Here is a 27,876-nt window from a genome sequence, read left to right on the forward strand (position 1 = left end):
GCCTCATCCCTGGAGGTTTTTGCAGCCAGGCTGGATGTGGCTGTGAGCAACCTGCTGTAGTGTGAGGTGTCCCTGCCCATGGCAGGGGGGTTGGAACTGGCTGATCCTTGAGGTCTCTTCCAGCCCTAACAATTCTATGATTCCATGCAGCTGCCCTCATTTCATCATTCTGTGCATGGTGCAGGAGCCAAGCTGGGTCACAGACTACAAGTGGGCTCTGCAGCTAGAGAGAAGGATGCTTGTGCTATGCCACATTGTAAATAAGCTCCCAAACCCAAGCTAAGAGAAGTCACTCTGTTGCGGACTGCTGACTTATGATTTTTCTCAGCTGAAGGCCCTTGCACTGCTTGAAGTCACAGCCTCACAGGATGTTAGGGTTTGGAAGGCACCTCTGCAGATCGAGTCCACCCCCCTCTGCCAGAGCAGGACCACAGAATCCAGCACAGGTCACACAGGAGCACATCCAGGCAGGGCTGGAAAGGCTCCAGAGAAGGAGACTCCACAACCTCTCTGGGCAGCCTTGTTCCAGTGCTCTGTGACCCTCACAGTGAAGAAGTTCCTCCTCATGTTGAGGTAGAACCTCCTGTTCTTCCTTCTTTACAGTGAGGGTGCCAGAGCCCTGGAGCAGGCTGCCCGGAGAGGCTGTGGAGTCTCCTTCTCTGGAGACTTTCCAAACCCACCTGGATGTGTTCCTGTGCAGACTATCCTGGGTGCTCCTGCTTTGGCAGGGGCTTGCAGTAGATGATGTCTGGAGGTCCCTTCCAACCTCTAATATACCGTGACACTGTGATGCCCTGCTTGCTGCAGTGGGGTCGGACTAGATGACCTTTAAAGGTCCTTCCCAACCAAAACCTTTCTGATTCCATAAAACTGTTGCTGGGAACATGAGCATGGCACTGCCTCTCCCTACAGCCATGTTTGGTGTGAGAATTAGACCTGCAGGAAGTGAGGGTTCCTCAGAGGACTGGGGCAGCAGTCAGCTAAGAAAGATTTCACCTTGAAATGTTTCATTCTGGTATAGAATCACAGAATCAACTGGGCTGAAAAAGACCTCAGAGATCATCAAGTGTATTACCTAATACCTAACACCTCCTGACAACTAAACCATGGCTCCAAGTGCCACATCCAAGCCTCTCTTGAACACCTCCAAGGACAGGGACTCCACCACCTCCCTGAGGTACTTGATCATGGGGGAAATCTTGCCAGCTAGAGCAAGAGTTAGCAAGTCTAAGCAAGAAACTGAGACAGCCATGGAAATAAGGCCTCATTAATTGTTGTGGTCCTTATTTCATTGGGATGAATTTGTGTTGTTACTCTTCTTAGTTTCAAAGTACTGGGTTTGTTAGTTGTAAATTATCTTAGTTCATTTTGCTCTCAGTTTTATTTTAACAGTTGTTTAGGTTTTATTACTTAATGGGATTTCTTTTTTCTTTTAGTTATTAAATTTTTATTGAATGTTCATTTTTTTTTAACTGAGCTTTTTATTTACTTTTTAGATGTCATTTGATATTTAGGGAGGGGTTTTTTGTTATTTGGGGTCTTCAGTTGTTTCTAAAGGTGCTCTTTAGTTATTTGGTGGTTTTAGCTATTTTGGGGGACTTTTAGGGTTTTGGGGGGGGTTAGTTAAAGGTGGTTTTTAGTTATTTAGGGGGTTACTTATTTTGGGGTTTTTTAGTTATTCTGGGGGGTATCACAGCATCGCTAAGGTTGGAAAAGACCTCGAGGATCATCGAGTCCAACCTGTCACCACAGACCCCATGACTAAACCATGGCACCAAGTGCCACATCCAGTCCCCTCTTGAACACCTCCAGGGATGGTGACTTCACCACCTCCCTGGGCAGCACATTCCAATGGCAAATGACTATCTCAGGGAAGAACTTTCTCCTCACCTCCAGCCTAAACTTCCCCTGGTGCAGCTTGAGACTGTGTCCCCTATTATTTTGGGGTTTAGTTATTTTGGGGGTTAGTTATTTTGGGTTTTTTTTAGTTATTCTTGGGGGGTTTTGTTATTTTGGGGGGTTTTATTTTGGGATTTTTTCCTTCTTTTTTTTTTTTTCATTTACTTTGGGGGGGTTAGTTAATTTTGGATGAGGGGTTTAGTTAATTTGGGGGGGTAGTTAATGTGGGGGGGTTTTAGTTATTTCGGGGGGGGTTATTTTGGTTTTTTTTTAGTAATTTGGGGGGGTAGTTATTTTGGGGGGTTTTGTTGGGGTTTTTTTAGTGATTTTGGATTTTTTTTTTAGTTATTTTGGGGTTTTTTATAGAATAGAATAGAATAAACCAGGTTGGAAGAGACCTTCAAGATCATCACGTCCAACCTATCACCCAACACCACCTAATCAACTAACCCATGTAACCAAGCACCCTGTCAAGTCTCCTCCTGAACACCTCCAGTGACGGCGACTCCACCACCTCCCCGGGCAGCCCATTCCAATGGGCAATCACTCTCTCCGTGTAAAACTTCCTCCTGACCTCTAGCCTGAACTTCCCCTGGCGCAGCCTGAGACTGTGTCCTCTTGTTCTGGTGCTGGCTGCCTGGGAGAAGAGACCAACCTCTGCCTGTCTACAGCCTCCCTTCAGGTAGTTGTAGAGAGCAATAAGGTCACCCCTGAGTCTCCTCCTCTCCAGGCTAAGCAACCCCAGCTCCCTCAGCCTCTCCTCATAGGGCTTGTGTTCCAAGCCCCTCACTAACTTCGTTGCCCTTCTCTGGACTCATTCCAGCAAGTCAACCTCCTTCCTAAACTGAGGGGCCCAGAATTGGACACAGTACTCAAGGTGTGGCCTAACCAGTGCAGTGTACAGTGGCAGAATGATCTCCCTGCTCCTGCTGGCCACACTGTTCTTATTTTGGGGTTTTTTTTAGTTATTTTGGGGTTTTTTTTAGTTATTTTAGGGGGAATTAGTTATTTTAGGGGGGGTAGTTATTTTGGGGTTTTTTGTGGGTTTTTTTGTTATTTTGGGGGGGTTATTTTTGGGGGGGTTAGTTTGGGGGGATTTTTTAGTTACAGGGTAATTTCTTTTTAGTTATTTTTTGGGGATTATTAGTTATTTTGGGGGGTGGTTAGTTATTTTGGGGTGTGTTTTTTTAGTTATTTGGGGGTTATTTTGGGGGTTTTTAGATATTCTTGGGGGAAGGTCATTATTTTTTGGGGGGTTTGTTTTTGGGGGGTTTTCTTTATTATTTTTAGGGGGTTAGTTATTTTGGTTTTTTTTTTAGTTATTCTTGGGGGGTTTGTTATTTTGGTTTTTTTATTTTGGTTTTTTATTTTGGTTTTTTTCTGTTGTTTTGGGGGGGTTAGTTATTTTTTGGTTGGTTTTTTTAGTTATTTTGGGGGGTTAGTTGTTTGGGGGGGTTAGTTACTTTGGGGGGCTTAGTTATGGGGTAATTTTTTTTAGTTACTTTGGGGTTTTTTTTAGTTATTTTTGGGGGTGGTTAGTTATTTTGGGGGGGTTAGTTATTTGTTGTTTGGGTTTTTGAGTTATTGGGGGGTTATTTTGGGGGGGTTTAGATATTCTTGGGGGAAGGTTGTTATTTGGGGGGGATTTTGTTATTGTTGGGGTTTCTCTTTGTTATTTTTGGGGGGGTTAGTTATTTTGGGTTTTTTTAACTTAATTTTTGAGGTGTTTTAGTGATTTTTTTGGGGGTTTTATTTTTGGGTGGAATTTTTTAGTTATTTTTGGAGGGTGTTTTATTTGGGGGGTTACTTATTTTTTAGTTATTTTTGGGCTTTTTTCTTTTAGTTTTTTGGGGTTTAGTTATTTTTTGAGGCTTTTTAGTCATTTTGGGTTTTTTTTTAGTTTTTGTTTTAAGGTTTTTTGCCTTTTTGTTTGGATTTTTTAACTGTTTTGGGGGGCCTTTTAGTTATTTTAGGGGGCTTTTTCAGTTATTTTGGGGTTTTTTAGTTATTTTAAAAGTTTTTTTTTAGTTATTTTGGGGGGTTATTTTCTAAGAGGTTTTTTAGTTATTTTCAAAGGTTTATTGTAGTTATTTTTAATGGGGGTTTTAGTTATTTTTAAGTTTTTTTTTTTTTTTTAGTTATTTGGGGGGGTGTTTAGTGGTTTAGTTGTTGTTCATTTTTTTTCAGTCATCCAGTTTTGATTCATTGATTTATTATTAATCCTCCTCCCCTTAAAGTGCCAAATGGATACTTCCCACAAAGCTTCTACTAGTGCTCAGCTTGGAGGCATTGGGAATCATCTCCTAAGACTCACTGTGAATCAACAAGGGCTGAAATATCTTGCCTGGGAGGGGGATGGAAAAAAAACCCAACCCACCCCACAAGCCATAAAAAAGGCAAATCTCTCTTTTTCCAGCAGCACTGTTCTGTAGGTTGTGCTGATTATTGGTTTGTGCTGTGATTTTTGGCACAGGGTGTCCTGTACCACATACCCCAAATCAAAAGCTACGTGGTACTCGGAGAGCTCTTGGGAAGCTTTAAAAAGGGATTTGTCCACTGGGTGAAGCCAAAGGATGCAGCAAGAATGGTTTCAGAGCTGGGGGAAAACTTCAGTCAGCAGATAATTAGTCTTTTAAAATAAGCACAAGAAGGGAAAACCACAAAGAAAACCTTCCAGTAGTCTCCTGCTTGTGAAGGTTGCCAGCAGCCCTGCTTTGATTCTAAAGGGGTCGCAGCTATATGCTGGCATAGCTAAAACATCTGTTGTGAAATCCTTCTGTTTGGAACTCCTGATAAGAGGGACTGCTGGAGGATTGGCTGGGAGAGGCTCTACAGGCAGCCTTTCCCTCCTCCTAGTCAGAGGAGAACTTAGGAGACAGCTACTGTTTTATTCTCCAAGAGGCAGTGAGCAGGAAGTGCTGGGATATGCTTCACGCCAGAAACCTGGAGTTGTAGAGAGGAGGAGGAGAGCTCATGGGTGCAGTTTGTGAGCAGTTGAAACACTGATAGCAGAGCAGCAGAGGAAAACCAGACCTCTGCCAGAGCGAGTAGCTCCCAAAGCCATCCTGATGGAAGGAGAAGCAGCTCCCGAAGCCCAGAGAGGAGCCGGCAGAGGCACGCGCATCGCCCTCGGCGTCTTCGTGAGTGCCACTGTTGTGCTTGGCACCACACTTTTCTTGGGTAAGTGAAGAAAGGTCAAAGGCTACCCTGAATGCAGCCCTCCTCAGCCTCCTGCTTGCTGTCAGTGGTTGAGCTCCACGAGGTGTTTTGGTGGGGAAAAAACCCTTCTTTTTCCCTCCCATTTCATAGTTAACCCGCCATGGAAATGAGTCGGGGAAAGGGATTTGTAGTGGGAGCACTGGAGCTGGAAAATGCAGTGTGAGCTCGTGTAGAAATGTTGGTTGCTGAATTTTTCATTTGGGTGCTCAGTTGGATGGCTTCTAGCTAGATTTGGGTTCTTGTTTGCAGGACAGGGAGAAACTGGTGAGATTCTGCACGTTGAATTGTGACCGCTGTGGACTAATAGTCTGTTTCCTGAGAAGGGATCTGTAGTGCACACATTTTATGGATTCTTTTGGGTTTCCCTTCATTTGGTTTTCATTTAGGGCTTGACTACAATTTCTGTAGAAGGTTTCCATAGTGCAGAAGCTTGCACATTTTTTAGATTACTTTTTTTCCCCCACCCTCCCCCTCTGTTCTCTAGGATGAGCTGCAAAGTTGCCTTTGCAAAAAACCTAAGGAGGGCATCCTGGGATGAAATCAAAGTGTTTCAGTCAGATTTATAAGATGTAATTGGACACAGTAGAGAAGGAATTAGGGTTTTTTCCCTTCTCTCCAGGATTTGGAATTCTCTGGAGACTGCTTTTGGTAAAATATGACAACCTCATGGGGTTCAACAAGACCAAATGCAAGGTCCTGTGTCTGGCTCGGGGCAATCCCAAGCACCAATATGGGCTGGGCAGCAACTGGCTTGAGAGCAGCCCTGAAGAAAAGGACCTGGGGGTGCTGGTGGATGAGAAGCTCAACAGGAGCCAGCAGTGAGCACTTGCAGCCCAGACAGCTCAGAGCCTGGACTACATCAAGAGAAGCATAGCCAGCAGGGTGAGGGAGGTGATTCTCCCCTTCTACTCCACTCTGGTGAGACCACAGCTGGAGCACTGTGTCCAGTGCTGGAGCCTCTGTTACAGGAAGGATCTGGAGGTGCAGGAAGGTGTCCAGAGAAGGGCCACGAGGATGAGCAGAGGGCTGGAGCTGCTCTGCTATGAGGACAGACTGAGAGAGTTGGGGCTGTTCAGTCTGGAGAAGAGAAGGCTCCAAAGGATCTTATTGTGGCCTTCCAGTATCTGAAGGGGGCTACAAGAAATCTGTGGAGAGACTTTTTAGGGTGTCAGGGAGAGGTAGGACAGGGGGGAGTGGAGCAAAACTAGAAACGGGTAGATTGAGATTGGATGTTAGGAAGAAGTTGTTCCCCATGAGGGTGGTGAGAGACTGGCACAGGTTGCCCAGGGAGGTGGTGGAAGCCTCATCCCTGGAGGTTTTTGCAGCCAGACTGGATGTGGCTGTAAGCAATCTGTAGTGTGAGGTGTCCCTGGCCATGGCAGGGGGCTTGGAACTGGCTGATCCTTGAAGTCTCTTCCAAACCTAACAATTCTACGATTCTCTGATTTCACATTTCCCTGCCCCTTTGTGGCCATGCAGAACTATCACCTTCCTCTTTTTCTTTTGTCTGGGTTGTCTTATTTTTGTTTTTACTTTTATATGTAATTTTTGCCATGGAGTGAGTTGATAACAGGTATACAATGAGACATTTCTTTATGTCTACAGAGCACATCTAACTGAGCCCAATTTATCTGTCCCTTGGGACTCTCCCATCCTCGTTGCAAGTAACAATTAGCTGCATATTTGCTGGCTGACAGCAGTGTCTGAAATTTGCTTTTGCTGTGCTGAAGGTTCAGTGGCAGCTGTAATAAACATTTTTTAAAGAGATGAGCAAAGCTAATTGACAATTTCATAGTTCTTGTCAGCAAGGCTTTTTGGGAAGCAAATACAACACTGTTGGGACTCAGTTCAGACATGAACTGCACTGTGTTTTATCACTCACAGCTCTCCCTGTGCCCATTGCTATCTGCTTTATTCCAGGCTGGAATAAAAGGAGCCTGAAAGGGTCCTGTTGGTGCTGTGTCATTTCATTGGGGTCAGGCAGTGCAGTGGTGCTGCAGGAGGAGGCACAGTAAGGCTGTGGGAGCCCCTCGGCTCAGTTGGAACTGAGAACACCCTGCAGGAGGAGGTACAGCAGAGCAGTGTGAGCCCCTCGGCTCGGTTGGAACTGAGAACACCCTGCAGGAGGAGGTACAGCAGAGCAGTGTGAGCCCCTCGGCTCGGTTGGAACTGAGAGAACCCTGCAGGAGGAGGTACAGCAGAGCAGTGTGAGCCCCTCGGCTCGGTTGGAACTGAGAGAACCCTGCAGGAGGAGGTACAGCAGAGCAGTGTGAGCCCCTCGGCTCGGCTGGGACTGAGAGAACCCTGCAGGAGGAGGTACAGCAGAGCAGTGTGAGCCCGTCAGCTCAGCTGGAACTGAGAACACCCTGCAGAAGGTGGCTGGGTAGCTCCATGTCATGTTGCCAGCTGCAAAAGGAGGATGATAGCAGCAATGATTAATTGTTTTTATCATGGTGGTGCTTCCTGTCAGCACACAGAACTGAAGTGGTGCTACTCCAGGCACTGTGCAAATGTACACTGAGAGCCAGCCCTTGCTCCACGCTGCCTGTGGGCAAAGGCAGAGGAAGGAGAAGGCAGGCACAGGAGGGGAAAATGCTTTGTTATGGGCTAAAGTATTTACTGAATGTACATAATACCTCTTCTAAGTCACTGTAGTTGGAGATGCATTAGGGCCAGAGCTTGCAGTGACATTTGAATCATAGAATCATAGAATTGTTAGGATTGGAAGGGACCTTGAAGATCATCCAGTTCCAACCCCCCTGCCATGGGCAGGGACACCTCATACTACATCAGGTTGCTCAGAGCCACATCCAGCCTGGCCTTAGAAACCTCCAGGGATGAGGCTTCCACCACCTCCCTGGTCCACCTGTTCTGGTGTCTCACCACCCTCATGAGGAAGAGCTTCTTCCTAACTTCTAATCTAAATCTCCTCTCCTCTGTCTTGGATCCACTCCCCCCAGTCCTATAATTTCCTGACGCCCTCAAAAGTCCCTCCCCAGCTTTCTTGTAGCCCTGTTCAGCACCTTCCAGCACCTCCAGATCCTTCCTTTATAAACCTGTATTAGAATAAACCAAACCAGGTTGGAAGAGACCTTCAAGATCATCATGTCCAACCCATCAACCAATCCAACCCACCCAAACAGCTAACCCATGGCACCAAGCACCCCATCAAGTCTCCTCCTGAACACCTTCAATGACGGCGACTCCACCACCTCCCCGGGCAGCCCATTCCAATGGGCAATCACTCTTTCTGTATAGAACTTCTTCCTAACATCCAACCTGAACCTCCCCTGGTGCAGCCTGAGACTGTGTCCTCTTGTTCTGGTACTGGCTGCCTGGGAGAAGAGACCATCATCCGCCTGTCTACAACCTCCCTTCAGAGGAGACCCCTAAGTCTCCTCTTCTCCAGGCTGAGCAACCCCAGCTCCCTCAGCCTCTCCTCATAGGGCTTGTGTTCCAAACCCCTCACCAACTTTGTTGCTCTTCTCTGGACTCGTTCCAGCAAGTCAACATCCTTCCTAAACTGAGGGGCCCAGAACTGGACACAGTACTCGAGGTGTGGCCTAACCAGTGCAGTGTACAGGGGCAGAATGACCTCCCTGCTCCTGCTGGCCACACTGTTCCTGATGCAGGCCAGGATGCCATTGGCCCTCTTGGCTGCCTGGGCACACTGCAGGCTCATGTTCAGCCTACCATCGACCAGTACCCCCAGGTCCCTCTCTGCCTGGCTGCTCTCTAGCCACTCTGACCCCAGCCTGTAGCACTGCATGGGGTTGTTGTGGCCAATGTGCAGAACCCGGCACTTGGATGTGTTAAATCTCATGCCGTTGGATTCTGCCCATCTGTCCAGCCTGTTGAGGTCCCCCTGCAGAGCCTCTCTACCCTCCAGCAGATCAACTCTTGCCCCCAGCTTGGTGTCGTCAGCAAATTTACTGATGATGGACTCAATGCCCTCATCCAGATCATCAATAAAGATGTTAAAGAGCACAGGGCCCAGCACTGATCCTTGAGGCACACCACTGGTGCCTGGCTGCCAGCTGGATGTGGCACCATTCACCACCACTCTCTGGGCTCGGCCATCCAGCCAGTTCCTAACCCATCGCAGTGTGCTCCCGTCCAAGCCATGGGCTGACAGCTTGGCCAGGAGTTTGCTATGGGGGACAGTGTCAGAGGCCTTGCTGAGGTCCAGGTAGACTACATCAGTCCTGTAACAGAGGCTCCAGAACTGGACACAGTGCTCCAGGTGTGGTCTCACCAGAGTGGAGGAGAGGGGGCGAATCACCTCCCTCAACCTCCTGGCCACACTTCTCTTGATGCAGCCCAGGCTCTGGTTGGCTCTCTGGGCTGCAAGTGCTCACAAATGCCTCCAGGGACGGTGCCCCAACCACCTCCCTGGACAACCCATTCCAGTGCTTCACCATGAGGGTTGTCCAGGGAGGTGGTTAGGGTGCCGTCCCTGGAGGTGTTTAAGACCAGGCTGGATGAGGTTCTGGCCAGCCTGATCCAGTGTGGGGTGTCCCTGCCATGGCAGGGGGTTTGGAACTAGATGATCCTTGAGGTCCCTTCCAACCCTGACTGATACTATGATACTGCTGGCCCCTGTTGAGCTTCTCATCCACCAGCACCCCCAGGTCCTTTTCTTCAGGGCTGCTCTCAAGCCAATATTTACTGAATGTACATTCTACCTCTTCTAAATCAGTGCAGTTGGAGATGCATTGGGGCCAGAGCTTGCAGTGACATTTGATCAACTCTGGGCTGCAGTGGTCAAAACTAATTACAAATGATCTCATCATGGTTTTCCATTTTGCAGTGAGCCAAGGTCTGATAAAGTTTCATTCGAAGCAGCAGTACTGTTTGACCTCAGAATGCATTGAAGCTGGTAAGCAACTGCTTTATCCTCTATTACATGTTAATAGGATCTTTATTCTCTTTGAAATGTCTTTCCATGCTACATTTTACTCAGTTAATAATCAAGGGGCAAAAAAACACCCAACCAAACCACCAAGCAAACAAAACTGTTAAAGTCACTGTTTAAGGTACTGTGGATCTGTTTATTTTCTACAATTAATATTCATGGTTTAAGTTGTTTGCAGAGATAGATGTGGGTAACCCTTCTAAAACTGAGATCTTCAGTAGTCTTAAAAGTGTGTGGCTCAACCTGTGTGTGTAGATTTATGTCACAATCACTGTAATGCATGAAAGGGGCAATGGTTTTGAGCTAAAAGAGGGTAGATTTAGACTAGGAGAAGATTTAGGTTTAGGCTAGAAGATGTTTTTTGTTATGAGGGTGGTGAAATACTGGAACTGGTTGCCCAGAAAGATGATGGATGTTTCATCCCTGAAAACATTCAAGTTCAGGTTGAATGGGGCTCTGATCTAGTAGATGTTGTCACAGAGTCATAGAAAACATCCAGCTGGAAGTGACCTCCAGGCTCATCCAGTCCAACCCTTGACCCAGCACTGAAGGCTCAACACTAAACCACGTCCCTAAGAGCCAGGACCACACACTGCTTGAACATCCCCAGGGATGGTGACTCCAGCTCTGCCCTGGGCTGAACATTCCAATGCTTGACAGCCCATTCACTGAAGAAATATTTCCTAACACCCAGCCTGAACCTCCCCTGCTGCAGCTTGGAACCATTTCCTCTGGTCCTGTCTCTTGCCACCAAGGAGCAGAGGTTGCCCCCTCCTCATTCCAGCCTCCCTTCAGGTAGTTGTAGAGGTCTCCCCTCAGCCTCTTCTTCTCCAGCCTGAACACCCCCAGCTCTCTCAGATGCTCCTCACAGGCCATGTGCTCCAGACCTTTCTCCAGCCTCATTGCCCTTCTCTGGACAGATTCTAGCTCCTCAATGTCCTTCCTGTAGTGTGGGGACCACAGATGAGGTGTGGCCTCAGCAGTGCTGAGCACAGGGTGATGATCACCTCCTGTCCCTGCTGGCCACAGTGTTTCTAATCCAAGCCAGGATGCCAGTGGCATCTGCTTACTGCAGAGGGTTTGGACTAGATGATCTTTAAAAGTCTCTTCCAACCCAAACATTCTCTGATCTCTGACTAGATGCTCACAAGCTATTAAGTCTCTTCCTTGTCAGACTGATCTCTCTTCCCTTTCTCACCTGCAATAGCAACTGGTGGGAATGAAGTCACAAAGTGGAGCTGGAAATGCTGCAATTATCTCTTCCAATGAATGATAGATCAGAACTTGATTTGTTTTCTAGTGCAGCTATTCAGCTAAAGGTAAACAGTGCATAATTTCTGCAGTGCTAATTGCAGTCTGCTTGATGGGGATTGCTGCTGAAATTCCTCAGGCATTTATTTCTGTCCTGGTGACAATGCAGAGCCTGTGTTCAGCAGTTCACATTTCTTGTAGTGCTAATTTCAGTGGTCACTGTTGTACAGCACTCAGAAATACTCACTGAAGGTATCCTGGCTGGGATCAGAAATGCTGTGTCCAGCAGGAGCAGGGAGGGGATTGTGCCCTGGGACTCAGGGCCACACCTGGAGTATTGTGTTTAGTTTTGGGCACCTCAATACAAGAGAGATGTGGAGGTGCTGGAGCCAGGGCAGAGGAGGGCAAGGAAGCTGTGAAGGGCCTGGAGAATAAATCTGATGGAGAGAGACTGAAGGAGCTGGGGATGGATAGTTTGGAAAAGAGGAGGCTGAGGGGAGAGCTCATTGCTGTCTACAACTACCTGAAAGGACCTTGTGGAGAGGCTGGTGCTGGTCTCTTCTCCCAGGTAATTAGTGACAGAACAAGAGGGAACAGCCTTAAGCTGTGACTGGTTAGGGTTAGACTGGACAGTAGGAAAACTTCTTTCCCTGCAGGAGTGGTCAGAGGCTCACAGGATGTGAGGGGTTGGAAGGGACCCAAAAAGGTCGAGTCCAACCCTGCTGCCAGAGCAGGACCACAGAATCCAGCACAGGTCACACAGGAACACATCCAGATAGGGCTTGAAAGTCTGCAGAAGGAGACTCCACAACCTCTCTGGGCAGCCTGTTCCAGTGCTCTGTGACTCTCACAGTAAAGAAGTTCCCTCCCTTCCACAGGAGGTGGAACCTCCTGTGCTGCAGCTTACATCCATTGCTCTGCTCCTTGTCCTATCACAGGACACAACTGAGCAGAGCCTGTCCCATTCCTTCTGACCCCCAGCCCTTAGATATTTATAAACACTGATTAAATCCCCTCTCAGTCTTCTCCTCTCCAGACTAAAGAGCCCCAGGGTTCTCAGCCTCATCAGGCAGTGCTCCAGTCCCTTCAGCATCCTTGTAGCCATGCCTTGAACCCTCTCCAGCAGATCCCTGTCCCTCTTGAACTGGGGATCCCAAAAACCTTGTAGAGTAGGGTTAATGGTTGGACTTGGTGATCCTGAGGGTCCTTTCCAACCTGAATGTTTCTGTGATTTTTGCCTCTTCTTTTTTTGCATCACTGCTGGATGCTGAAGAAGCTATGTGGCAATCTTGCTGCTCTTTAAAAGATAGCAGAGGTCAGGGCACACATCAGCCCTAGGACAGCAAGGCTTAGCTTGCAGCTGGGGTCAGCATCATGTTGCAGAGACTGGTAAATGTTAATTGTCACTTCTGTACCGTGGCTTGGCCTGCATCAAAACCAGTGTGGTCAGCAGGAGTAGGGCAGTGATGGTGCCCCTGGACTCAGCCCTTGAGCACTTTTTTCAGTTCTGGGTGCTACAGCATGGGAAAGACATGGAGGGGCTGGAGAGTGTCTAGAGAAGAGCTGCGAGGCTGGGGAAGGGTTTGGAGGGCATTATATGAGGAGCAGCTGATGGAGCTGGGGGTGTTTAGTCTGGAGAAGAGAAGGCTGAGGGGAGAGCTTATTGCTCTCCACAGCTCTCTGAAAGGAGGTTGGAGTGAGGCTGGGGTTGGTCTCCTCTCCCAGGTAACCAGTAACAGGATGAGAGGAAATGTGTTGTAGTTGTCCAACCTAACCCACCCCTGGCACATGAGGAAAAACTTCTTTAGTGTGAGAGTGGTGAGGGGTTGGAACAGGGAGATGGTGGAGTCACCATTCCTAGAGGTGTTCAAGCAGCTGTAGCTGTGGTGCTTCAGATTGTGTTTTAGTGGTCATGGGAGTTGGTTGTGGTTGGACTTAAAGATCCTTTCCAACCTTAAGGGTTCTATGATGCTATGAATCTCTGTTGAAGAAAGTCTTGCACAAAACCAAACCGAAAAACCCAACCTGTGTGGTGTCTTCCCTTCCAGCTGCTGGCATCCTGAGCAAGGTAAACCTCTCGGTGGATCCATGTGAGGACTTCTACCGCTTTGCCTGCGACGGCTGGGTCTCCAGCCACCCCATTCCTGAGGACATGTCCAACTATGGCGTCTACCCTTGGCTGCGCCACAACGTGGACCTCAAACTGAAGGGTGAGTAGGTGGCTTACGAAAGCCTCTGGTCAGTTGGCTTCTCGCTGTTGCTTGTTACCTGGCTGGTTATGGAACCCATAGAATCCTAGGATCAACAAGGTTGGAAAAGTCCTCAGAGACCATCAAGTTCAACCTGTCACCCAGCACCATCAAATCAACTAAACCATGGCTTCAAGTGTCACCTCCCTGGGCAGCACATTCCAATGGCACATCTCTCTCTCTGTGAAGACCTTCTTCCTAATATCCAGCCTGAACTCATGCTTCCTTCTAATCACATGTGGTAGGTTGAAATTTCTCCCCTCCAACCAAAACTTTGCCAGAGCAGCTCAGTTGGAAGCAAATGGAAGCTGTAATTTACAGGCAAAACTGCAGTCTACAGTGGAATGCAGTGAATATGTACAAAATCTGCAGGATTTATAATATTTACATTTAACAAACAACACAAATTCCCCCTGGTTAGAGACCAGGGAAACTGTCCCTCTACCCCCCACCCCCTGTCGGGGAGCAGAGAGAAAGTAGCTGTTAGACTTAACCAAAAGAATGCAGCCAGGGCCAGCAGAAACAGATTAATCTCAGAATCACAGTGTCACCAAGGTTGGAAGAGACCTCAAAGATCATCAAGTCCGACCTGTCACCACAGACCTCATGACTAAACCATGGCACCAAGCACCACATCCAGTCCCCTCTTGAACACCTCCAGGGATGGTGACTCCACCACCTCCCTGAGCTAAGCCAGCAGAGAAGAGATCAGAAAAGAGGAAAGAATTGTTTTGGTACAGTCAGTCTCACAGCAGATATTTCTCCAATGAAATTGTTTAGAATTGTCTTTAGCTTTCCTTTTTACACCCACTAGTGATTTACTTATATTTTTCTGCTCAAAATCTGTAACAAAATTTTAAAGGCGTAGCCTAAAACTACCACATCACAGAATGGCTCAGGTTGGAAGGGACCTCAGAGATCATCTACTCCAACCTCTCCACCAGGGACAGGGACACCTCTCACCAAGACTCAGCTGCTCACGGCCTCATCCAACCTGGCCTTGAACAACTCCAGGGAGGAGGCAGCCACAACTTTCCTGGGCAGCCTATTCCAGAGTCTCACCACCCTCATAGTGAAGAACTTCTTCCTAAGATCCAGCCTAATGTTCCTCTCCCCCAGCTTCAAACCATTCCCCCTTGTCATGTTGCTGGACACCCTGATGAAAAGTGCCTCTGCAGCCTTCCTGTAGGATCCCTTCAGCTATTGGAAGGCAGCTCTAAGGTGCCCCTAGAAATGTTCCCCCAGAGGTGCTGCAGCTGCACTGGGTGATGTCTTTCCACTTAGCTGAGAGTTGCTCTTCACTTCCAGCAGCTGCTGGAATCATTGGATAATGTTCAACAGCCTGATCTGAAGTTGTCTTTTAAGTCTATTTTTGTTGGGTTTAGTTGAAAATAACGTTGAGGGATGGTGAATCATAACAGAAGCAGAATTTGGGACAGAAGAATACAGCTGTTGGAAACTCTACCAGTTAAGGATGGAGGGATGAGTGGATGCTCCTTATACCAAAGGAAAAGGTGTAGGGATTTGACCTCTTTTCCCCTTGCAGTAGAGCAGAGTGCAGGAGCACGATTCACATTTAAGAATGTCTCAGATCCAGACAACCACCAGACTAGGACAGCACTCTGTTTCTAACAGTGGCAAATAGCAGGGAAGGGATCTAAGACAAAAACAGAGTTATATTTTCCTGTATAGTTACCTAGATCTTGGCAGGAGGCAATTTACTGACCTCCCAAGGTGGAGGCTGTTTGGGTGTTGTTTCCTCAAGCTGCCATTGAAGCACCTGAGCTGTCATCAGCGAAACAGAAGGCTACTTAAGAATGTGTCTGGAGTCAGAAATAGCCCCAGAGTGGAAATGTGTGGGAAGAGAGGTATTTTAATCTGTGTGTGACTCTACAGCAGGGCCACCTGATCAGGAAGCTGTGCAGACTAGCTGGGGGGGAAGGGTCATGGTTATTGTTAGGTAGGAAAGCTCTGCCAGATTCTCATGCTCTTCTCTAAAGGTGAGTCATGCAAAGTAAGGATGTCCAAGATTTATTGTGGTTGGCATGCCTGAGCATTGCACACATTGAGCATGTTGGTGTCCTATTAGTTGACATAAGAGCCTGCTTTGAGCTCAGAATCACAGAGTATATCTGCTTGAAAGAGACCTCCAAGCTCACCTGGTCCAACCTTCCACCCAGCACTGAAGGGTCAACACTAAACCATGTTCCCAAATGGCAGGTCCACACAGCACTTGCACACCCCCAGGGATGGTGACTCCAGCCCTGCCCTGGGCAGAACATTCCAATGTTTGACAACCCTTTCACTGAAGAAATATTTCCTATCATCCAGCCTGAACTGCCACTGGCACAGCTTGGAACCATTTCCTCTGGTCCTGCCACTTGTCACCAAGGAGCAGAGGCTGCCCCCTCCTCACTCCAACCTCCCTTCAGGTGGTTGTAGAGAGCAAGGAGGTCTCCCCTCAGCCTCCTCTTCTTCACACTGAATACCCCCAGCTCCCTCAGATGCTCCTCACAGCCCATGTGCTCCAGACCCTTCTCCAGCCTTATTGGCCTTCTCTGGACACACTCCAGCCCCTCAATGTCCTTCCTGTAGTGAGGGGCCCAGAACTGAACACAACATTGGAGGTGTGGCCTCAGCAGTGCTGAGCACAGGGGGATGGTCACCTCCCTGACCCTGTTGGCCACAGTGTCTCTAATCCAAGCCAGGATGCCCTCAGCTTTCTTGGCCACCTGGGCACACTGCTGACTCGTATTCAGTTGACCATCAACCAATACCCCCAGGCACCCTTTCCAAATTGGAGCTTTTCAGCCGCACCTCCCCAAGCCTGTAACTTATCCAGGGGCTTGCTGTGACCCAGGTGCAGCTTGCCATGAAAGAGAGGTCAGTTTTGTGGTGGTGTGCTTCATTTAAATGCAGCATCTGTTCTATTCTGTTCTGTTCTTTATTCTCTTAGGGTTTGTACATAGGTTCATGTGTAGGCATCAAAGCCCTTCTCAACTTGCTTTCTTCAGTCATTTGTGGTCACAAGGATGAGCAGAGGGCTGGAGCACCTCTCCTATGGGGACAAACTGAGGGAGTTGGGGCTATTCAGTCTGGAGAAGGCTCCAAGGAGACCTTCTTGTGGCCTTCCAGTATCTGAAGTAGGCTACAAGAAAGCTGGGGAGAGACTTTTGAGGGTGTCAAGGAGTGATAGGACTGGGGCGGTGGGGTGGAACAAAACTAGAAATGGGTAGGTTCAGCTTGGATGTTAGGAAGAAATTCTTCCCCATGAGGGTGGTGAGACACTGGCACAGGTTGCCCAGGCAGGTGGTGGAAGCCTCATCCCTGGAGGTTTTTGCAGCCAGGCTGGATGTGGCTGTGAGCAACCTGCTGTAGTGTGAGGTGTCCCTGCCCATGGCAGGGGGCTTGGAACTGGCTGATCCCTGGGGTCCCTTCCAACCTTAGCAATTCTATGATTCTGTATTGCTTTCAATTTTCACATGAAGTGTTTTAAAACTGCATTTGGTTTCAGAATATGAGCTTGAAACTTTTGCACAGGTTTGCCTGGTTTAAGCCTGTCACATCCAAAAGGAAAAAAGTATCACCAGGGCCTGGTTTAAGTTATGCTTTACATTCTAATTGGTCTGCTGCCAGAATCAGGCTGTATTGGATAACTGCACATCCTGCATCAAGCACAGCCACAAAGTCCTAATTGAATATAGAGTATCAAGCTGTGCCTCTCATCCTTAATTTCCTCTTTTGATAGAGACTAATTAAGGACATCATGCTAAGCCACATTTTTTATATGATCTTCTTACTGAAGTCTCTTTAGAAGCTAGGAAAATACAAGACAAAGAGGGGAACATCTAAGTGAGGAGTGTTTGCTTGTTGGAAACCCTGTAATAGAACAGGAGTGTGATTGTCTGGATGAGGGCACCGAGGGCACTGCCAGCAAGTTTGCTGGTGACACCGAACTGGGAGGAGGGGCTGAGATACCTGAAGGCTGTGCTGCCTACCTGGAAAGGCTGGAGAGTTGGGAGAGGAGAAATGAAATGAAATCCAGCAAGGACAAGGGTAGAGTCTGGCATCTGGGAAAGAGCAATGACATGGAGCAGGATAGGTTGGGGTCTGACCTGCTGGAGAGCAGCTCAGGAGCAAAGGACCTGGGATTATTGGTAGGCAACTGGATACCCGTGAGCCAGCAATGTGCTCTTGTGGCCAAGAAGGCCAATGGCATCCTGGACTGGATTAGAAGGCTGTGGTTAGTAGGTTGAGAGAGGTTCTCCTCTCCCTCTACTCTGCCCTGGTGAGGACACATCTGGAATATTGTGTCCAGTTCTGGGCTTCTCAGTTCAAGAAGGACCTCAGGGAACTGCTTGAGAGATTCCAGCACAGAGCCACAATGATGATGGAGTGGAAGTTCTCCCTGCTGAGGACAGGCTGAGAGAGCTGAGGTTCTTCAGTTTGGAGCAGGGGAGCCTGAGGGGTGACCACATTAATATTTATAAAGATGTGCAGGGCAGAGTCAGAAGGACAGAGCCAGGCTCTGCTCAGTATTGCCCAATGACAGGACAAGGGGCAATGGGTGCAAGCTGGAGCAGAGGAGGTTCCACGTGAGCATAAGGAAAAACCTTTTCCCTGTGAGGGTGACAGAGCCCTGGAGCAAGCTGCCCAGAGAGGTTGTGGAGTCTCCTTCTCTGGAGACTTTGAAACCCTGTCTGGATGTGTTTCTGTGTGGCCTATTCCAGGTGCTCCTGCTTTGGCAGGAGGGTTGGACTGGATGATCTTTCAAGGACCCTTTCCTTTGTTTCTGTGACTGTAAATGCCCCTGTTTGACAGTCAGTAGGTTAAGGAAGCCTCAGGCTGTAAAGAGCTGATTGTTGTGCAAGTTCTGAGTTCTGCAATATTTATCATGTTAAAGAAAACCATTAATCTTAAAGTGATATCATGGCTTGGCCAGAAAGGCACATTTATCACATTGGATCTTCTTTGATAGTGTGATGTAGATGGAAGTATTTATTCAGGCAATATACTAAAAAGTGATGTTGCTTCAAAGAAATGTTTTCTGGTCCCTGCATGTTCCTGAGTCTTATGCAGGAAAGGGATTTTGAGTGTTTGGGCAAAGACCTGTGTTTGGCCTTTGTGGCACAAGAGTATCTTCAGTCACAGGATCACAGGGTGTTAGGGGTTGGAAGGGGCCTCTGGAGATCTTCCAGTCCTACCCCCTTGCCAGAGCAGGACCATAGAATCCAGCACAGGTCACACATCCAGACAGGGATGGAAAGGCTACAGTGAAGGAGACTCCACAACCTCTCTGGGCAGCCTGCTCCAGTGCTCCTGGACCCTAACAGTGAAGAAGTTCCTCCTCATGTTGAGGTGGAACCTCCTGTGCTGTAGTTTCTATCCATTACCCCTTGTCCTATCCCAGGGTGCAACTGAGCAGAGGCTGTCACCTTCTTCTTGACCCACAGCCCTCTGATTGATTTATTCAATTGATTAATTGATTAAATTAATTGATTAAATCCTCTCTGTCTTCTCCTCTCCAGACTAACCAGCCCCAGGGCTCTCAGCCTCTCCTCATCAGGCAGTGCTCCAGTCCCTTCAGCATCCTTGTAGCACACTCTACTCTGCCCTGGTGAGGCCATGTCTAGAATATTGTGTCCAGTTCTGAGCCCCTCAGTTCAAGTAAGATCTCAGGGAACTGCTTGAAAGAGTCCAGCACAGAGCCACAAAGATGATGGAATGGAAGTTCTCCCTGCTGCAGACAGGCTGAGGGAGCTGAGGGCTCTTTAGCTTGGAGCAGGGGAGCCTGAGGGGTGACCACATTCATGTTGAGATGTGCAGGACAGAGTCAGAAGGACAGAGCCAGGCTCTGCTCAGTAATGTCCAATGATAGGACAAGGGGCACTGGGTGCAAGCTGGAACAGAGGAGGTTCCATGTGAACAGAAGGACAAACTTTTTCCCTCTGAGGGTGCCAGAGCCCTGGAACAGGCTGCCCAGAGAGGTTGTGAAGTCTCCTTTGGAGACTTTGAAACCCTGCCTGGATGTGTTCCTGTGTGACCTGCTCTAGGTGCTCTTGCTCTGGCAGGGGGCTTGGCCTGGGTGATCGTTTGAGGTCCCTTCCAACCCCTAACACTCTGATTCCACAGCAATTTCATTCCCTTTGGTGGATGTTGATTGTGAACCAAGCATTTCCTTCTCCTTTTTCTGAAGTCTGCAGGACAATGACACACAGATGGGACTTTAGAATGGTTATGGTTTTGTTTTTGTTTTTTTCAAGTGACCATGCAGGAAGCAATAAATTAGGACCCACAAAACTGTGCAAACATTCCTGAACCTCAGCACTGCAAAGGAGCTGATTTAAATGATGTGAAAGATTTCTGAATGTGTCTTCCAGGCCTTATAAATTTAATTTGCCTGTGGAAACCAGGTTGAAAGTCTCCATACTGAACCTGGCCCAGTGTGACACATCCTTCAGGCTACTTTAAGTGTGCTGGGCTTCCTGAGTGGCTATTTTCTGAATGCCAACTCAAAGTGAGGAACTCCCAGTGTGGCAAAGAGAGTGAAATATTTGCCTTTGAGGAGGGTCTGGTGTGTGGCTTTGAAAAGAACATGAGAGTCAGCAAAAAAAATAAACCAAATTAGCTTGGCAATGTAGTCAACTTTTCCCTGCAATGCTTTTCTTTAGAAAATATATTCTTCTGAGGGTAAAAATAAATCATAGAATCAACCAGGTTGGGAAAGACCTGAGAGATCATCAAGTCCAACCTATTACCTACTACCTAACGCCTCCTGACAACAAACCATGGCTCTAAGTGCCACGTCCAAGCCTTTCTTGAACACCTCCAGGGATGGTGACTCCACCACCTCCCTGGGCAGCACATTCCAATGGCCAATCTCTCTTGCTGGGAAGAATTTTCTCCTCACCTCCATCCTAAACTTCCCCTGGCACAGCTTGAGACTGTGTCCTCTTGTTCTGGTGCTGGGTGCCTGGCAGAAGAGACCAACCCCCACCTGGCTACAACCTCCCTTTAGGTAATTGTAGAGAGCAAGAAGGTCTCCCCTGAGCCTCCTCTTCTCCAGGCTAAACACCTCCAGCTCCCTCAGCCTCTCCTCACAGGGCTGTGCTCCAGACCTCTCCCCAGCTTTGTTGCCCTTCTCTGGACACCTTCCAGCAACTCAACATCTTTCTTAAACTGAGTAGTCCAGAACTGGACACAGGACTCAAGGTGTGGCCTAAGCAGTGCTGAGCACAGGGCACAATGACTTCCCTGCTCCTGCTGGCCACACTCTTCCTGATGCAGGCCAGGATGCCATTGGCCTTCCTGGCCACCTGGGCACACTGCTGGCTCATGTTCAGCTGCTATCAACCAGTACCCCCAGGTCCCTTTCTGCCTGGCTGCTCTCCAGCCACTGTGACCCAGTAAGGTCAAAGTAGCTCAGTATGGAGATTAGCGTATTTGTCTGTAAGATAGATCTTTCACACATGTCCCAGAAGGTAGCTGCTGGGTGGCTGCTGTCCTGCTTGTCCTACATTACAAAGTCTGTAATGTAGCTGCTAACACTCACCCCTGGATTTCTGTATTAGCTGACTCACCTTTTGTGATTTGTTCCTTCAGAGGTAGCTGGTTGAGAGCTGTCCCATGTAAGAGGGAGAATGCCAGCAGTAATTCCAGTGTCTGAAGGAGGCCTGCAAGAAAGCCAGGAAGGGACATTTGACAAGGACTTGTAGTGATAGGGTGAGAGGGAATGGACTGAAGCTTGAGGAAGATAGATTTAAACTGGATATTTGGAAGGAATTCTTTCTGGTGAGGCTGGTGAGACACTGGGACAGGTTGCCCAGGCAGGTTGTGGATGCCCACTTGCTGAAGGTGTTCAAGGCCAGGTTGGATGAGACCTGAGTCAAAGGTGGAGAAGCCAGAATTACTTGTTTTTCTCAGGCTTTGTGGCTGCTCAGAATGAAAGTTGTATTTGCAATGGGTGATTTGGGGAAACCACCAGTAGGGAAAGGAGATCATTTTGGTTCCTAAATGAGGTTTTAAGGCAGCTCAGTAACTGAGCCACAGGATTCCCACAGCACCTCCCTAGTTGGGAGACATCCTTCTACAAGCCCTGCACTGAAGAAGGAGCTGGGGCTTACAGGGTGCTGCCATTCCACAGGCAGAAAGGAGCTGTAGGTAAGCTTTTGCACCCTTCACCAAAGTTTCTTTGTGGTGTTTTCCAAGTAGGGTAGGACTTGCCCTGTTCTTCTCCTAAGACTTCCAGATTCAAAACAACTCTGAAAGAGAAGCCAGACATATGCAGTAGTGTGGGAGTTCGACCTGCGCTCATAAGGATACAACACTCAAGGTGTGGCCTCACCAGAGCTGAGTCCCAGGGGACAATCCCCTCCCTGCTCCTGCTGGACACAGCATTGCTGATCCCAGCCAGGATGCCTTTGGCTTTCTTGTTCCCCTGGGCACACTGCTGGCTCCTCTTCAGCTGCTTGTCCATTAGCACCCCCAGGTCCCTTTCTGCCAGCAGCTTTCCAGCCACACTGCCCCAAGCCTGTAGCATTGCTTGGGGCTGTTGTGGCCCAGTGCTACCATTCACTATGGAGCTCCATGGTAAGAAATCAGCATCTTGCAGTGTTTGCTTTCAATGCAGGTAAACTTTAGTACATAGTATTATAATGATGTGTGTTGTCCCCTACAGCATATGCTGAGAGGCTTCAGGGGCAGGGTTTGGGGGGAATATTGCTCAAAAGATTGATTGTTGAAATTAGATTCATGAGCAGAGGCTCTCTCATCCCCATCAGGTGCCTTCTGGTTTTCTGTACAGTTCTGTTTGTTGACTTCTGGAGGAACTCACAGTGATGTGGTTATCTTCACATATACAAACCCAGAGAGTTTACAAAATGCTGAATCTAGAAACAAACAGCACTGGCAGTTAGGAAATGTGCTTTGCATTAGGGCACTGAGCAGCATTAGGAAGCATTTATATAAGCAGAGCTGTTTGAATGCCATTTCTGTGATCATTTCCATATTGCCACAGTGGATGATCAAGAAAAGGATTAGGGTATTTCTTCTCAAGAGGTGAGGTCACTGGCCACAACAACCCCATGCAGTGCTGGTGTCAGAGTGGCTGGAGAGCAGCCAGGCAGAAAGGGACCTGGGGGTACTGGTTGATAGCAGCTGAACATGAGCCAGCAGTGTGCCCAGGTGGCCAAGAAGGCCAAGGGCATCCTGGCCTGGATCAGCAATAGTGTGGCCAGCAGGAGCAGGGAAGTCATTGTGCTCTGTGCTCAGCACTGGTTAGGCCACACCTTGAGTCCTGTGTCCACTTCTGGGCTTCTCAATTTAAGAAAGATGTTGAATTGCTGGAAGGTGTCCATGGAAGGGCAACAAAGCTGGGGAGGGGTCTGGAGCACAGCCCTGTGAGGAGAGGCTGAGGGAGCTGGGGGTGTTTAGCCTGGAGAAGAGGCTCAGGAGGTTGTAGCCAGGTGGGGGTTGGTTTCTTCTCCCAGGCAACCAGCACCAGAACAAGAGGGCACAGTCTCAAGCTGTGCAGGAGGAAGTTAGGACTGGGGGAAATGGAACAAAACTAGAGGAGGGGAGATTTAGATTAGACATTAGGAAGAAGTTCTTCCCCATGAGGGTGATGAGACACTGGCACAGGTTGCCCAGGGAGGTGGTGGAAGCCTCATCCCTGGAGGTTTTTGCAGCCAGGCTGGATGTGGTTGTGAGCAACCTACTGTAGTGTGAGGTGTCCCTGCCCGTGGCAGGGGGTTGAAACTGGATGATCCTTGAGGTCACTTCCAACCCTGACAATTCCGTGATTCTTGAATTTAGGTTAGTTCAGCTATTGCTATTAGATGTGAGGAGAGGAAATGGGTTGTACTGTGCACTAAAGGTGCATGGAAGGAGAAATGCTCAGAAAAATCAGTGCTTTCCAGGAACTTAATCAGACCTTGAAATATTACATATTTGAAGCTGGGTTCCACTGCTGTCAGAAAAGAGCTGTAAGTAGGCTTTTGCACCCTTCACCAAAGTTTGTCTCTGTGATGTTTTCCAAGTAGGAGAGGTCTTGCCTTGTTCTTCTCCTAAGACTTCCAGATTCAAAACAGCTCTGAAAGAGAATCCAGACATGTGCAGTAGTGTGGGAGTTTGACCTGTGCTCATTAACCTGCTAAGAGGGATTAAGTTGTACTGAAACATTAAACATGGAATCGTAGAATCAACCAGGTTGGAAAAGACCTCAGAGATCATCAAGTCCAACCTGTTACCCAACACCTCCTGACAACTAAACCATGGCTCCAAGTGCCACATCCAAGCCTTTCTTGAACACCTCCAGGGATGGTGACTCCACCACCTCCCTGGGCAGCACATTCCGATGGCCAATTACTCTTTCTGTGAGCAACTTTCTCCTCACCTCCAGCCTAAACATTGTGACCTACACCAGGAGATATCTATGCCTTTACCAGAAGAGTGCTGTGAGAGAATAAGTTTAACTCTAGAAACATGGTCCTGATGGACTGGAGGGAAATGAAGATGATCTGTGGGCCTGGAACACCTCTGTGACAAGGGCTGGCTGAGGGAGTTGGGGGTGTTCAGCATGGAGAAGAGAAGGCTCCAGGGAGACCTAAGAGCAGCCTTCCAATATCTGAAGGGGGCTACAAGTAGGCTGCAGAGGGACTGTTTGCAAAGGCTTGGAGTGACAGGACAAGGGGCAATGGTTTGAAATGAGAGGAGAGAAGATTTAGATTGGATGTTAGGAACCAGTTCTTTGCCATGAGGGTGGTGCAACACTGCAACAGGTAGCCCAGGAAGGTGGTGGAAGCCCCATCCCTTGGAGATCTTCAAGATGAGGCTCACTAAGGCAACCTGATCTAGTAGAGGATGTCCCTGCTGTCTGTAGGGGGGATTGGACTGGAGGACCTCTGAAGGACCCTTCCTAACCCAAACCCTTCTGTGGTCTTGCAACCTGGACTGTGTTGCAGTCTGTTATATTTATCCTTCCACGGAGCAAGACAGGGAACTTACCACTGGTTGAGAGATAACAACAGCCTTGGGTTTAATTTTAGATGTTGCTTTTATTTTGAGGTAGAACACTGTGCCCCTCAGAGGCCTTTACCCATAAAACTTAACCACTGCCAACTCTCCTTCATGCTCTGGGAAAAAAAAAAGGAAGAGTTGGAAACTCTATACTCTAAATGAACATCAGCTGACCCCAAACTGTTCTGAAATAAGCACTCTTGGAACATGGAAGATCACATTACTGTAATTAAGACTGCAGATTTGGCTGTGATTTCCATAACAGCAGTGTGGTTCTGAAGTCTCTCTTCTGTGTGCCCCTTTCACATCCTGCCCAACTTGGCACTGAAAGTGACTGCTTAAATTCTTAGTAGGTCTAGAGAGGTTCTCCTCCCCCTCTGCTCTGCCCTGGTGAGGCCTCATCTGGAATTTTGTGTCCAGTTCTGAGCCCTTCAGTTCAACAGGGACAGGGAGCTACAAGCATTGCCTTAGTTTTTCACTTAGGCTTTTGAAAAGGAATTATTTTTTTGACCATTTTAATCAATATTATTCCAATCAGTGCAAAAGTTTCTCCAAGCAACCATCTATGTGCAGGGTAGTGAATTATCTACTCTGTCCTGCTGAGGCTGCATCTGGAGTGTTGTGTCCAGTTCTGGGACCAGTCCCTCAGTACAAGAGGGACTCAGGGAACTGCTTGAAAGAGTCCAGCACAGAGCCACAAAAATGCTGAAGGCGGTGGAACATCTCCCTTAGGAGGAGAGACTGAGCGAGCTGAGGGCTCTTTAGCTTGGAGCAGAGGAGCCTGAGGGGTGACCTCATTCATGTTGATAAGGATGTGCAGGGTGAGTGCCCAGAGGATGGAGCCAGGCTCTGCTCAGTGATTCCCAATGCCAGCACAAGGGGCAGTGGTGGAGGTTGAGGTATAGGAAGTTCCGTGGAGACATGAGGGAAAATTATTTCAGCGTGAGGGTGACAGAACCCTGGAACAGGCTGCCCACGGGGTTGTGGAGTCTCCTTCTCTGGAGATATTCACAACCCACCTGGATGTGTACCTGTGTGATCTGTTCTAGGTGCTCCTGCTCTGGCAGGGGGGTTGGATTGGACAATCTTTGGAGGTCTCTTCCAGCCCCTGACATTCTATGCTTCTGTGGAATTCAGTGCACTTAGAGTTGGAAGATAGGGCAATGCCTCCATGACAGAGTTGGGCACCTTAGGAGCTCTTAGTGGCCCAAGTGCAGCTGGATACTAATAATTTTCAGGGTTGGAAGGAACCTCAAGGATCATCCAGTTCCAACCCCCCTGCCATGGGCAGGGACACCTCACACTACAGCAGGTTGCTCACAGCCACATCCAGCCTGGCTGCAAAAACCTCCAGGGATGAGGCTTCCACCACCTCCCTGGGCAATCTGTGCCAGTCTCTCACCACCCTCATGAGGAACAACTTCTTCCTAACATCCAAGCTGAACCTACCCATTTCTGGTTTTGTTCCATTCCCCCCAGTCCTATCACTCCCTGACACCCTCAAAAGTCCCTCCCCAGCTTTCTTGGAGCCCCCTTCAGATACTGGAAGGCCGCAATTAGGTCTCCTGGGAGCCTTCTCTTCCCCAGACTGAACAACCCCAACTCTCTCAGTCTGTCCTCATAGCAGAGCAGCTCCAGCCCTCTGCTTATCCTCATGGCCCTTCTCTGGACACCTTCCAGTACTTTCTTGTAATAGGGTCTCCAGAGCTGGACACAGTGCTCCAGGTGGGGTCTCCCCAGAGTGGAGCAGAGGGGGAGAATCACCTCCTCTACTTCTACTTTTCTGCTTCTAGCTTTCCACTCCTTCAGGGTTACAACTTTCCAGGAAATGGGCTGTTCCTTTGGGCTTCTTGGATAGCTTTTTATGGTTTGGTTGGTGTGTTTCAAATCTGAGCATCTTCCCACTGGGATATTTGTACCTGCAGTTGTTTTCCTTCAAGATGCAAGGCATTCTCATGCAACCCAGCACACCAGCAGATCTCAACGCTGCAAACACTTCAGCTTTGCATTTTGCACAGACAGCAAACGCTGGGAAAAGGATAAGGGCAGAGATGAACAGGGAAAAATAGCTACTGGCTTCACTAGCACAGTGTATTCTCCATATCTAGGGGTTGGAAAGGGCAAAGAGAACTTGTATTTTTCTTTTCTCTCTAGGATAACAAATAAGCTTAGCAAATCACACAGTGTCCCTCAGGAATGCAGCTCAACAGCAAACTGCCTGATAGCTTACAGAATAGGACTAGGAATGGGGATGGAATTCTGCCCCTGTACCACAGCACTGGTGAGGACTCACCTTGAGCACTCTCTGCAGTCCCAGGCCCCTTACTGCAAGAAAGATGTTGAGATGCTGGAATGGGTCCAGAGGAGAACAATAAGACTGGGGAAGGGATTGGAGGGAAAGTCTGAGGAGAGGCTGGGGGTGTTTAGCCTGGAGAAGAGGAGGCTCAGGGGAGACCTTATCACATTCTACAACTACCTGAAGGGAAGTTGTAGTAAGGTGGGGATCAGGCTCTTCTCCCAGGCAGCTTGTGACAGGATGAGAGGGCAGGGCCTGAAGCTGCACCAGGGGAGGTTTCGGTTGGATGTTGGAAGCACTTCCCCATGGAAAGGGGAATTAGATACTGGGATGGACTGGCCAGGAAGGTGGTGGAGTTGCCATCCCTGAAGGTGTTTAAGGAAAGATTGGATGTGGCACTTAGTGCCATGGTCTGGTCAGTGTGGTGGTGTTAGGTTATAGATTGGACTTGATATCTCAGAGGTCTATTCCAGCCTCAAGAATTCTGTGAATATTATACAACCTGCAGATCAAGACATTGCTAAATCAGATCAACCTTCCTAACCTGAATAAGTGTCATGCATGATCCTTTTCCATGTAAATCTGGCTGGACAAACCCTTTACCCTCTAAGTCAGGAAAGGGAAAGGTGCAGGATTTCTCAGGGCTGTAAATAAAACACAGTGGCTGAAAACCAAAGTGAAGCTGTCTAAGGTGGCAGGCTGGGAAATCAACAAGGGCTAGGAATGGAAAGCAAGATTAAAGGTGACACTTGGGCACAAGACTATCCTTAGGAGCTTCAGAATAGCATGCAGTTAAATAAACACACAGGCAGGGTAGCAGAGCTGGCTCTGTGAAGTGCCTGGCTCTCACTTTTAACAGCAGATGATTACTATTTACTGGAGGGTAGGGAACCACAGGAAGTTGGCCTTTTTTTCAGCCCTCTTGCCCTGGATAAAAGTTGTCTGAAGGCAACTCAATATAAACTTCCTTCCTTCCCTTCCCACCCCCATCTCCCTACCCCCTCTCCCCAGCTGTGGCTTATTTTTTCCTT

The 27,876-nt window shown here is 48.3% G+C and overlaps 1 protein-coding gene across 1 annotated transcript in view; it reads left to right on the forward strand.

The window, feature by feature from the left end:
- The first annotated feature begins 2,532 nt into the window (after nt 1-2,532).
- PHEX (phosphate regulating endopeptidase X-linked) overlaps nt 2,533-27,876 on the forward strand; it is a 117,099-nt gene continuing 91,755 nt past the window's right edge. The window contains exons 1-4 of the mRNA XM_068144785.1: nt 2,533-2,581; nt 4,799-5,079; nt 9,929-9,997; nt 13,333-13,494. Of these exons, the coding sequence (XP_068000886.1) occupies nt 4,968-5,079; nt 9,929-9,997; nt 13,333-13,494 (343 nt within the window). The 5' untranslated portion in view covers nt 2,533-2,581; nt 4,799-4,967. The remainder of the gene's footprint in view (nt 2,582-4,798; nt 5,080-9,928; nt 9,998-13,332; nt 13,495-27,876) is intronic.

Source organism: Melanerpes formicivorus, unplaced genomic scaffold (assembly GCF_026170545.1).
Source record: "Melanerpes formicivorus ecotype bairdi unplaced genomic scaffold, bMelFor1.0.p_v2 SCAF_11, whole genome shotgun sequence".
In the NCBI taxonomy this organism is placed as follows: domain Eukaryota; kingdom Metazoa; phylum Chordata; class Aves; order Piciformes; family Picidae; genus Melanerpes; species Melanerpes formicivorus.